The 12,500-nt window shown below is 36.8% G+C and overlaps 1 protein-coding gene across 2 annotated transcripts in view; it reads right to left on the bottom strand.

The window, feature by feature from the left end:
• The window catches only part of nphp4 (nephronophthisis 4), a 189,503-nt gene that overhangs the window by 139,307 nt on the left and 37,696 nt on the right, over positions 1–12,500 (bottom strand). For both annotated transcript variants that reach the window (XM_058390447.1, XM_058390446.1), the window contains 2 exons: positions 9,521–9,676; positions 1,917–2,053 (listed from right to left, as the gene is read on the bottom strand). In XM_058390447.1, coding sequence (XP_058246430.1) covers positions 1,917–2,053; positions 9,521–9,676 — 293 coding nt within the window. The remainder of the gene's footprint in view (positions 1–1,916; positions 2,054–9,520; positions 9,677–12,500) is intronic.

The following is a 12,500-nucleotide window of genomic DNA, read 5'->3' as shown; positions in this document are numbered from 1 at the left end:
GCAAGCGTGTAAATGCATCAGTGCAGTGTGCGGCTCCTCTCACCTCCCGAACGACAGAATGAACAAATGTGGCTCTGTAATTACTCTTTATGAGAACTTTGTGACGACGGTGCGGAGTGAGTAATGATTATGCTGCATTGTATTCAATATAAGACATGAAGTCTGTTTCCCACGTGGGTGTGATAATGACAGCAATAAGACTGAGTGAGAAAGCAGTGAACAATGAGACAGCGACCGGCACAGAGACACACACACACACACACACGAAGCAATGATGGCTTGGCTAGTTTAGCCCACATTAGATCATTACATCTGCCCAGGGAATTTGTGAGTGGTTGGTGATTATGAGCACAGAGTTAGAAAACTGTGCGAAATATGAGTAAGGCATACTCATGCTCACGAAATCTCTTCAATCAAGAATGTACTGTTACTAATAACTGCAAGTGATGCCGCATAACAGAGGCTATATCATGCTAATCGTTACGAGATGACAATTGAGGCATGTTAGGAACATCCCTGAATCAAACATGAGACATGAATGAAAGAGTCACAACAACTGGGGACAAGGTGGATAAATGGTTAGCACTCCAGGGCAGGGGGTTTGATTCCTGCCTCCTGTCTGTCTCTGTGTGTGTGTGTGTGTGTGTGTGTAGTCTGCATGTTCTGCTTATGTTCTCCCCCTGTCCAAAAACATTCACTGTAGGTTTCCTGGTATCTCTAAATTGACAGTAGTGTGTGAATATATGTGTTTTTGTGCCTTGTGATGTGTTATTTCCCCATTTCAGGGTGTCCCCCAAGTCTATCCCCTAGGGATAGAATTCATGTTCCCTGCAACCCTGTGTAGGCTAAGTAGAACAAAAAATTGAAGGATGGATTTCACATGAATCTCAGCCATAAGTAAAGTTATAGAATGACAGTTAAGATAATATTCTTATATCTAAACATAGCTATTTATTTAATCTTGATTTCATTTAATATGTAATAACTAAAATATATAAATAAAAATGTAAAAAGCATTAATCCTGACTCTACTAATCATGTTTTTTTATTATATATATATATATATATATATATATATATATATATATATATATATATATATATATATATATATATATATATAAATAATTTATTTATTCATTAATTCATTTATTTACTTTTTATTATTATTAATTATTATTTTTTTTAACAACACATAACCAGCAACTTGAGTAAAGCATGACATTCATCATACGTGAAGAAAACAAGAATGTTGAACAAGTTAGCCCAGTACACAGTACTGGTGTTCCATTTTACCGGTGGAGATATAAAAATCAGTATAAACAAATTAATTACTGTATCAAATTAAATCTGATATAGAATTAGTCAGGACCTGGTTGGCTTTCAGTGTGAGACGTCTGATTTTCCCTTACACAAAATTTTAGTGGTTGAAGAGAACACCTTCACATTTTCAAAGCACTTAGGGCATCTCAGAGATCAGAAAAGAATTCCATATCACTATGTACTCTGAAAATATTAACACGTGCGGAAAAAAAAAAAACTGTTTTTGTTTGTTTGTTATTTCAACTTTCATATGAATATATTGAGAAAGAAAAGCAATGCTGAGTTGAGAGTATGTTCATTAATACAGATTAAACAAAACCAAACACCTTTCCAGAGATAGGATGAGTCTCTATGCAGAAGATTATTAGGATTTACATAAGAGCAAATTGGTGTTTTCAGGCTCAGTAAAAAGTCTATTGTGTTACTGACTTTCTATCCGTTTCCAGAAATAAATTCAATAGAGCAGGTCAGTACATTTATCTATTTAAGATATCTTCCTTTTTTGTAGCATGAAAAGTGACCCAAAATGGGCTGGTGTACTCGATAACATAGCCTTTGAGTGCATTCTGAGATTAGGGTGATGGATGTGTTACCATGTTGTTGCGATCATTGTTGAGCCTCTCTAGCAGGTCTGCCTCGAAGGCCTGGATGGAGGGAGAGAGAGACACACACACTTTCTCAAGCACGCAGGAGAATGCTGGCATCAGCCTGGGTCTGTGCAGAGCATCTCCTGAAAACACACACACACAAAAAAGGAAGAGTTTCAATAAAAGGGGAAGGGGTGGAGCTTTTAGATAAATAGTAGATAAAGAATTTAAAAATCTAAAGGTGATCTCTGAGATTTCAGCAGCAGATGTTAAACATAATGAATTCCCATGGATGTGAAGACCATCTGAATGTGTCAGTCTTTTCAAGAGTACTGAAAATGTGACCCAAATCAACATTAAAAAAAAAACAAACATACATTTGGTGGTTTTGCAGATGTTGAGAAGCCTGTAAGCCAAAGGACAGCGCTACCATGCTAAAGAAATTAGATGTGTTCTAATTATAAAATATAAATTTTACTCATCAAATAGACTACGAAGCATGAAAATGCCTAGTTATTAGTTTTCAATATATAATCATGCTTTTTCTATTTCAGCTGAAAAAGACTACAAATCTTGAAACAGGAAAAAGTAAATGATCTAATCATGAGGTCAAGTGATTGCACCAGTGGTTTAATCAGAACCGACAGAGTAGTGCCACTGCTAGTGCAGAGAGTTTCACAGGAAGTTTAAATGTGTGGGTTTTCCTAGTAGTTGGCTGTTTATCACAGGTTTTAACAAGCCTGAGGCTGAACAATCTAGGATCTCCTAATGATTGTTTTTATTAGTGGGTATTCATGCAAAGCCAGTGTCTGCACCGATGGTTCTGAGTTAAGACTCTGTGATGCATGATGTCTACACGGTCATCTATTCATCTTAGAGCATGAAATTTACTGAAGTCCTGGACCTATAATGCCTGTCTCGCCACTAATCTGAACATTATCGCTTCCTCTACTTCCACTCTTCTCATCAAGCCCAATCTGGCCATCTACAATGTATGGACAGCCTCTTTAAAATGAGACAGCTGTTCTTTTATACCACTTAAACAAGGGATCTGATTAGTTGGGCAGATATGCTATTAAGGGCCACCCGAGAACAGCAGGGCTTTTAGCATTTGGCAGTTCAATCAGACATGAAAATGAAAAAAGAGCTGAACTCGATTTGTTCAGTATGAGGTAAGAAAGATTGTGCTAGTGTCTGAGAGAGGTCTTCTTAGGAGAATCCATTTTAACACGACTCGGTCATCAAGGAAATGTAAAAGGGGCAGCACATAAAAGTCACCAAGAAATGAGCGCCATTACACCATAACGACCTATTGAGCAGAGATCTAATAGCCGGCTCGCTAATTGTCTATGTAGTAGTTTGTAAGATTCAGACAGCGAGCACAAGGATGACACAGTAACTCGACCTCCAGCTACATGTAGCAACCTCTAGAGCAAAGGCAAGACGGCTGACAACAGGATTTTTTTTTTTTTCTATTTTGGGATCAATAGAGTACATCAGTAAGTCTATAACAGTGTGGATTACACAATAGTTACAATGTAGGAATACATGGAAAGTAATGCAATCACCTACAATGCATTATGGGAATCACTTTTCCCATTAAAGCTACACTGAATAGTGCTAAATAAGAAATCCAGTCTGTCTAACAGTTGATTAATATGCTATACAAGCATGTTGGGTAGGTCACTTCTTAACAACAACAACAACAACAACAACAACAACAGTATTAAAGGGGATGTGGTAGCTGCCATTGTTGGGCCCTTGAGCAAGGCCCTTAACCTCAATTGCTCAGTTGTATACAAATGAAATAAAATGCAAGTCATTTTGAATAAGAGCATCAGCCAAATGCTCGAAATGTAAATGCCAAATGCTCCCCCCACACCACCGTTTTTAGTCACATGTAATGTGAAACATCCACAAGGCGAGTTAGATCCTGCATCACTTTTACACCAAATTACACCAGCGCTAAACAACCACCCACTTCATCAGCCTCTTAGCTCTCTCAAAGGGAGGAAGGAAGAAGAAAAGGAAAGGGAGGAAGGAAGAAGAAAAGGAAAGGGAGGAAGGAAGAAGAAAAGGAAAGGGAGGAAGGAAGAGGAAAATTAAAGGGAGGAAGGAAGAGGAAAATTAAAGGGAGGAAGGAAGAGGAAAATTAAAGGAAAGGAAAGGAAAGGAAAGGAAAGGAAAGGAAAGGGAGGGAGGATGGAAGGAAGGAAGGAAGGAAGGAAGGAAGGAAGGAAGCTTAGTATTTTCAATGCAATCGTTATGGTCATAGATTATATGAAGCATCCACTATATAGCAAGCACCTGTAAATGAGTTACTATAGAAACTTGTGCATTCGAACCAGCACATTAACATAAAGCTGTGATTTGAATTACAGTCTGGATTAGCATCAGAGCTGAGGAACCAGGCATGAGAATTCAACAGTAATAAACGTTAACCACGCCACGTTTGAATGCTTGTAGTCAGTAGCTGCAGCTGTAACATGAACGACAAATTTATATTCAAGAACTCATTTCAATATGTTATGGTTTCTACATGGACTAGTCATAAGCACTGACCGGTGAAGTGAATTTCATTGATTATGTCGTTACAGTGAGAGAATGTTCTGCTGGGAAATCAGGGGTCGTAGCGTTTATGCGGATGTTACTTTGACACATGCCAACTAGCTAAACACTGATGCAGACTCTTTCAGGAGGATAATGCATGCTGCTACACTGCAAAAAACTGTTCAGGGATGGTTAGAGGAACATGAATAAGGATTAGCCTCTAAATTCCCCAGCTCTCAATTTGATCAAGCATCTGTAAGATGTGTTGAATACATAAATCAGTTTCATGGAGGCCCCACCTTAAAACATAAGAGGACTTAAGGACTATCTTGGTGCCAGACACATAACACACAGCAAACCTTCAGAGGTCTTGTGGAATCCATGCCTCAGCGAATCAGAATTGTTTTGGTGACATAAAGCAGACCTACACAATATTAGGTAGGTGGTTTTAATGTTAGGGCTGATGGGTGTATAGCAACAGTTCATACACATGGACTTATAAGGTGGATGCACCACATAATCTAAGAACCATAAAAAATTGATTAAAAAAATGTACTGCTGTTTAATAAAGTGAATAATCATTGATGTGACTTTTTAGAAGATATTAAACTTTTTTTTTTAATTTAACATTTATAGAAGAAAGTGCGGGATGTAAGGATTTAGTAAAAAGTCAATGCTCAGAAAAGTCTTGAGGACAGAGAGTCTGGTTTGTCAGTAAAATGACAAGCTTTGTAAATGTTACTTTAAACCTTTAAAACGTGCGATGAATCATTAATAAAATAAAATAAAATAAAATAAAATAAAATAAAATAAAATAAAATAAAATAAAATAAAATAAAATAAAATAAAATAAAATAAAATAAAATAATAAGTAATCTTTGTCAAACTGTTTTGGCATAAGTGGAATAACACACTTCAAGGAAGTAGCACTCGGCTTGCATGTCATGCCACATCACACCCCACCCCCTGATTGTCTTCACTGGGACACAGTGTGCCATGTGTTATTCCGTACATAACATCTTGTTCAAAATAATTCCATAAATTCTCGCACTTGGAACTTTTCCTGAAATAGATAAGGCTGTAGGAAAACTATTTAATGTGGTTTAATGTCATCTCCAAAAAAACGACTAATAGAGTGATTACACAGGAATGGTATGTTCCAGAACCAGCAGGTTGTCTTGGGAAGAAACAATCTCTTTCAACTTCATAAACCAGTTTAACTTTGTTTTCAAACTAATTTTAGATTTTTACTCCTTTTGGCTATCATTATTTTCCTGCTGTTCTCAGCACTCTTGAACAAACCCATTCCAGAGTAGCAATGCCAAAACTACCAGCCAAAGCGATCACTTTATAACCCAGTGTTGCTTTTTAATTGAAAAATTCTCTCTGAAAGGCCAGAAAGAGCCTCACCCTAAAGGCAGCAAGCACCATTCATCCATACACTGACGGACGTTGAAAAAGACACTATTGAAGACAAATGTTCGGTTTTAAAGAGCTGAATATAGAGCCAGCATCAGCAAGGCATTTGATATAGTGCCTTAATATTTCAAGAACATTCTCCTCTATCCACAGACGGAGAAAAAGACCTTGATGTTTAAATGTAAGACATGTGAGTTACTTCTTATATTTCATGGCTGTGAGGTGAAGCTTGACGGAAGAACATTATTTAAATCGCACTCTCTAGTGTCACCTAGATGAGGACAGGTTCCCTTTTGAGTCTGGTTTCTTCCTCATATCATCTCAGGGAGTTTTTCCTTGTCACCATTGCCTCACGCTTGCTCATTAAAGATAAATATAAATTTTATTTAAAACTTTTAAAATGTAATTTTTATTCAGATTTTTTTTAAACCTGCATTGAGACATGCAATACAAGTGCAATACAAATAAAATTCACTGAAGCTGTACCACAACACAAAGACATAACATTGTGTTTTCCTTTTTTTTTTTTATTATTATTATTTCTTCATTAAAATTAACATGATGATGGTAAGGACAATGGTCCAAAGCTCTCCCACTTCCCTAAAACACAATCACTATCAATGCACATAACTCGTTAACCAACCTGTCATACTTTAGAGTAAGATAATTAGTTTTCCAGGCATGGGATGGGACATTGGGATACTGAAGTGCTTGGACTAGCACTTTCACTTTCCCAGCAGGTGAGCTAATGAAGTCTAATGATTAGTCTGTCCCAAAACCTTCTACGTTAAATACTAAAAAAAATTAATTAGAAAACAGAAAAAGGCACAGACACCCCAACATATCAAATGTGCCACATGAAACCAAGATCCCATGAAAATGAAAATAAAAATGAAAAATACTAAAAAGGTTTTTAGGCTGTTTTTAGGGTCAATTTTTAAAGCCAATCTGCTTAAGCAAAATTTTAAAAGGAAATCGTTCATTTTCATAGGGAGGCAGAAAGGAATAAAGACAATTATACATTTATTTGAAATATCTCGTGTTTAATAGCTTTTTAATAACGTACTTATAGAATTACTTTGCACTGTGGAAGCAGAACCCGCACCGCCGCCCCCATGTGGCTAAATTATGCTGCTTGCACAACTAGAACGCAGGTGCTGAAAGAACAGCGTCACTTCAGCACCTCTGTTGGGGAAAGCAGAGGAGCACACAAGAAGTGAGTCTGAACAGGTGGCCAATCAGCACAGTGAAAACCACTCCTCACCCTCCAGGAGAAGCAGGGAAAGTATCTTAAGGTGCTGCATAATCAGGAAGGTAAGAGGTTAAGTTGGCAGAAGGACTGACGCATGTTTCGTGTTGTTTCCCAGAGATAATGGAAGACCGTTAAGACACCTTGGTGGTGGTATGAGCTTCCTCTAGACATCTGAACAGCTGATTCACTAGCTGTCTTTAAACAACGGGTGAAGATCTACCTCTCCCTGAAATATTTAAATTAGCAAAAAAAAGCTATATCTCCTCCCAACAGAAGTTTTAGACTGATGGGTCTGTGACCTAGTGAAGCAGTATCGATGTATTCATTGATGGAGACTTTTGTCCAAACACTTTAGTACGTCTGCCAAATGCTGTAAATGTAAATGCCCTTGGGTCCTCTCTCATCTCTGTTCCACAACACCGGGAATTGCACAGCCACCAAAACACCACCGATGACACCTCTTCACATCTTCCCTGCACATCAATTCAGCCACCTATCCTCATCTTTTTTTCTGCAAATAAAAGAGCACTTTTTTTCCCCCAGTATTTCCGTCTCTTGTGTGTCTGTGTTCAGCTGTCTGTAGATGCAAGTCTTCACAGCAACTTAACAGATATATGCATATATCTTGTTCATGTTCATCAGAATCTGATAAGAACCTGTGCTGCTGTATCTCTAGATGCACATATGAACTGTGTTTGGACAAGGACAAAACATTACAATGCATTTACAACACACATTGCACAGGTGTGTTCATAGACTGGTTGTGTTTAGGGAGTGTTTATAGCATCTGTCTATGTGTAGTGTGTGTGTGTGTGTGTGTGTGTGTGTGTGTGTGGTAGGGAGTGTAGACAGGATTCTATAAGCTGGGGTATTTGTGTGAGTCAGAGCCAGTGGTGCATCACTCAAGAATCAGTCAGTCTATCTCAGTTACAGACAGAAGCTTTGGTTTTCACACACACACACACGACCAGCAAAACACACTAACTAAAGCAGAGAGAGAGAGAGAGAGAGAGAGATTAATCCACAAACACACAAAGGTTTTCATGGTTATTGTTCTTCTATTTAACAGATTATTAAAAACGATTATTTCATTCAATCACACAGAACTTTAATTCAAATTAGCTGAATTGGTTTACTCTTCTGATTGAGGTGTGTATCAGTTAGATTTTTAATAGATTATTACGCTGCATGTAAACATTGCTAATTAGTTATAAATTGCTAATCTTTTTTCCTTAATCAAATAAACCAAAATAGAACAAAGGTGATCAGTTAATCTGAAGAAAAAACAAAAACAAAAAAAGAAATAAATAAAAAAAAACAAAAAAAAACAAAAACAAAACAGGAACACCTTCACACAGGAGGTAACCTTTTATAGTTAATTCTCTGAATGTGTTTAAAGAAAGGTTTTTGAAGAAAAAAAAGAATAAATCCACAAAGCATTGCATTTTAGCATGGACAAGTATTTTAAATATAGACAAATGTAGCTAATAATTCTCTTTATTAGACAGTGAGGCCTATTTCTTGATATTTACTCTAATCTTCTTCATAGTTAATCTTCAAAATGACCTAGCAATGGAGTAGAACAGGTTTCATGGTCTTATATCTGTTATAAAACCTGTCTGTTATATCTGTTATCTCATAAGGAGAAATATTAGCTAACTTTTCCTTTATTCATGATATCTTGATTTTTTATTTATTTATTTATTCATTTATTTATGTCACTGATATTTGGAATGACTTTTCATTTCATCTTATGAGATACAGTTATGAGTCTGGAGTGCAGCTGTAGAAAATGCAAGCAGGATGGTAAAAGGGGAAAGGCTGTCTAGAGAGAGAGAGAGAGAGAGAGAGAGAGAGAGAGAGAGAGAGAGAGAGAGAGAGAGAGAGAATGAACTGTGGCTTCCTTTTGAAACACCAGTCTGGAGTGTTGGCGGATTAGCCTGGCGTCACGATCAGCTCTTTCTAAATATTTCCCTCTGCTCTGTCAAACTCAACACAATCCATTACCCAGCCCAGACCCATAAACCCCGGTTTTATTCAGCGTTGAGATTTCCTATGATCAAGATTCAGCAGAGATGAATCACAAATTCCCCGAACAGCAAACACAAGAAATACACAAGATGACTAAAGCGCATCTGATTATGCCCAAAGCCTGACTTTCGAACCAGCAAAGTCTATTCCGTGCCAAGATATCACGAGCTGTCCCCATGACTACAAAGGTTCTTCTGCTTCAGTCAAGCGGTTACGGATCTAATTTGATTTTTTTTTCCCCCCTGATGGTTCTGAGGAATATCATCCCTTAAGCCACTTTGAGGACTACTTAAAAACCTTAAAATCATCACTTGGATTAGTAGAGATCTGAGAGCCATGGCATCATGGGTAATCTTACCTGTGCTGTCAGTTGGAGGAAGGACTCCAGGGATGAGCTCATGGCCAGAGACCATGATATTGGGTGGGAGTAGGTGCATGATGGGATTGAGGGCAGGGTGTGGCTGGAGAGAATACAGCAGCTGAGTTCCCTCTATCGCTGACAACACTGCATTCACTGTGAAGACAAATAGTGAGGAATCATCAGAAATCTGACGTTGAACTGAAGTGCAGTTCAGTACCACTATGTGACATCATAGCCACAACCATTCTCCATGAAATTCACCTTTTTGTCAAAGCATTGAAGAATTCCCTGAAACTACAACTCAACACCAACACAGAATAATCTCCTGTAGCTTTAAAACAGATTTGCTCTCACCTTCACTTCCAAATTTTCTCCATCTGAGACGACAGCAAAACTGAGTAAAGCAATACAGGGCACATTTATTAAACTAAACCTTTTACTGAATATAGTACACCAAGAATCAGCTATGAGAACTAGTGACAAACGGACAGTCCACACACTTAGGAGTGTAACGATTAAAATTTGAAGCAATTGGTGGATTAATACTATATGAATTGACCAATTTTTTTTTCAAAAGCTAGGTGATTTTTCATGTGTTTTTTTGTAAACAGATTGGTGTCATGGGTGGTCTGTTCGATTTTTAGCCCAAGCTTGGTGGCACGACTTCCCGTGAGGACCCTTAACATGGGATGCTCAGCTTGGGTCAGTCCTTTGTAAGCAGCCATATGCTTTACATACGCTGCGTATTGGTAATATTGCTAATACTTTTGGGTGGCTGGAACAGATTATCTGCATTTACATTACTTCATATGGAAAAATAGTTTTTGCTTTAAGAACTCACCTCCAGAACGAATTAAATTTGTATGCGAGGTTCCACTGCGAGATATTAACAGTAACCCTGGGCCTCATTTCTTATTGAAGCTTTCAGCAAATTCACACAAAATTGTGTATGACTAAAACTAAAAATTTCCTTCAGATTTACACCGGCTGATTTTTTGATAGTCACATGTATTGATAAAGGTCAGTCACCCAGCATGGGGTACTGCATAGCTGATTTGCTTACAAAATTCCCCAAAAAATGGCAAAGCTCTTGACTAGCAAACAAAAACGTTGACCCTGGCATGCAGCACACTAGGGGCAAATCTGATGCGTCACTTATTAGTCACTTAGTGCTGACGCTAATAAACATAATAGACTTACACACCTCTGTTTATGCTACTGAGGTTGCTGAATTTAAACCGCTAAGCTATTTGAACCTGACAGAATAATCTAAATATAAAATATAAAAATCTCATAACACATTGCAGATCCTTACATCCATTTCTCCTGTTTCTAGCCCATCAACTTCAACTGACTGCCTAATATATCCCCAACCCTTGACAGGCGCCACTGTAATAAATAATAAATAATCAATGTTATTCACCTCAGCTGTCAGTGGTTTTAAGGTTATTGCTGATCGATGTCTATGATTTGAAGCTGATCTAGCTAGATAGATGTACTTTATTGATCCCCCAAGGAAAAATATGGGACGTACAATATTTACAGATATATTTACACATATCATGCACATATAATAATTCTACAAAAACCATAAAGTTTGTAAATAGTTGGTGCATGTAAATTACATTGAAAAAACATCCAACTTAAAAGTTTATTATTATTATTATTATTATATAATAATAATAATAATAATAATAATAATAATAATAATAATAATAACAATAATAATAATAATAATAATAATAATAATAATAATAATAATAATAATAATAATAATAAATATTAATATAAAGGAAGTCAATATTTTTAAGGAATCCATGTTATGAAAAAATATTGTGCAATAAATTATTGTTAATAATAATAGTTATTAACAAAAACAATTATTTTTTATCCATTTCATTATTATTATTATTTATTTTTATTTTTTTGCTGTTGTTTTTAAGTCAAAATATTTTGAAAGCAAATCCATGTTCTGGAGGGGAAAAAACCCTCCTCTATTAGTCTTATTACCTTAATTTGTATAAAGTTCTGCAGGATAAAAAGAGCTTTCCACTTTAGACCATTCCATCTCAGCTCCTAGCACTTAGCGCTTATATTTCCTTATTTTTTAAACCTACACTAAGCAACAACTTCTGCAAATCCTCCACATCCATCACATCGACATGCCATTACAGACTGCTGTTTCCTATTTGAGTTTACATCTGTAATTCTGACCTTGAACCATAATGTTCAAATTTGTCTATGGTGATTTGTCTATTAACAAAACACACGCACACACACACTTATTATACAGAATATGATGACTAAAGAAAATGTAAGAATTTGAATAAACAGCTTTTTAAATGACCTTCACGCACATTTAAAGGTTCGTTTCGTGTAAATTAAGGACTGCTAGTAGATTCTAAAAGGTTTCGTCTCATTCATCAGTCGAGTTCACTTTTCAGAAATTAGACACAGTCTAATTTGTATATCATGCTTGAATCTCTGCTCATGTCTATGCTCCTGTATGAAGTAAGGATGAATATTCAAGCTGTGTATGTGTGCATCAAGCATGCAATCAAATGTGTACACCTCTTTTAAAATGTGCTGCTTGTTGGCTATTAAACATCATAGTGAGCGATCAGAAGTCGCTGTGTCACAGTGCCGTCCTGCTGCAATGCAAAAAACTTGTCTTAAATCCTGGCATTTCAAAGCAAATTCCTTGCAGATCCTCATTTTCATTTTGTGATGTCGATTTGAGAGACTCAGTCAAGCTTTATCAAGTTGTCACCTTTTCAATAAGCAGGCAGTGTCTTCCGTGAACTGGAAAGAAAGTATGTGAACACTTCCGAGACTTCACTAAGGTAAGATCATAGGAAGAATGTACACCGATCAGGCATAACATTATGAGCAGTGAGAGGTGAAGTGAATAACAATGATCATCTCCTCATCATGGCACCTGTTAGTGGGTGGGATATATTAGGCAGCAAGTCAACAT

Source organism: Hemibagrus wyckioides, linkage group LG05, assembly GCF_019097595.1.
Source record: "Hemibagrus wyckioides isolate EC202008001 linkage group LG05, SWU_Hwy_1.0, whole genome shotgun sequence".
Classification (NCBI taxonomy): Eukaryota; Metazoa; Chordata; class Actinopteri; order Siluriformes; family Bagridae; genus Hemibagrus; species Hemibagrus wyckioides.
Note: the sequence above shows the minus strand (reverse complement) of the source record. Positions and strands in the feature narration are given on the sequence as shown.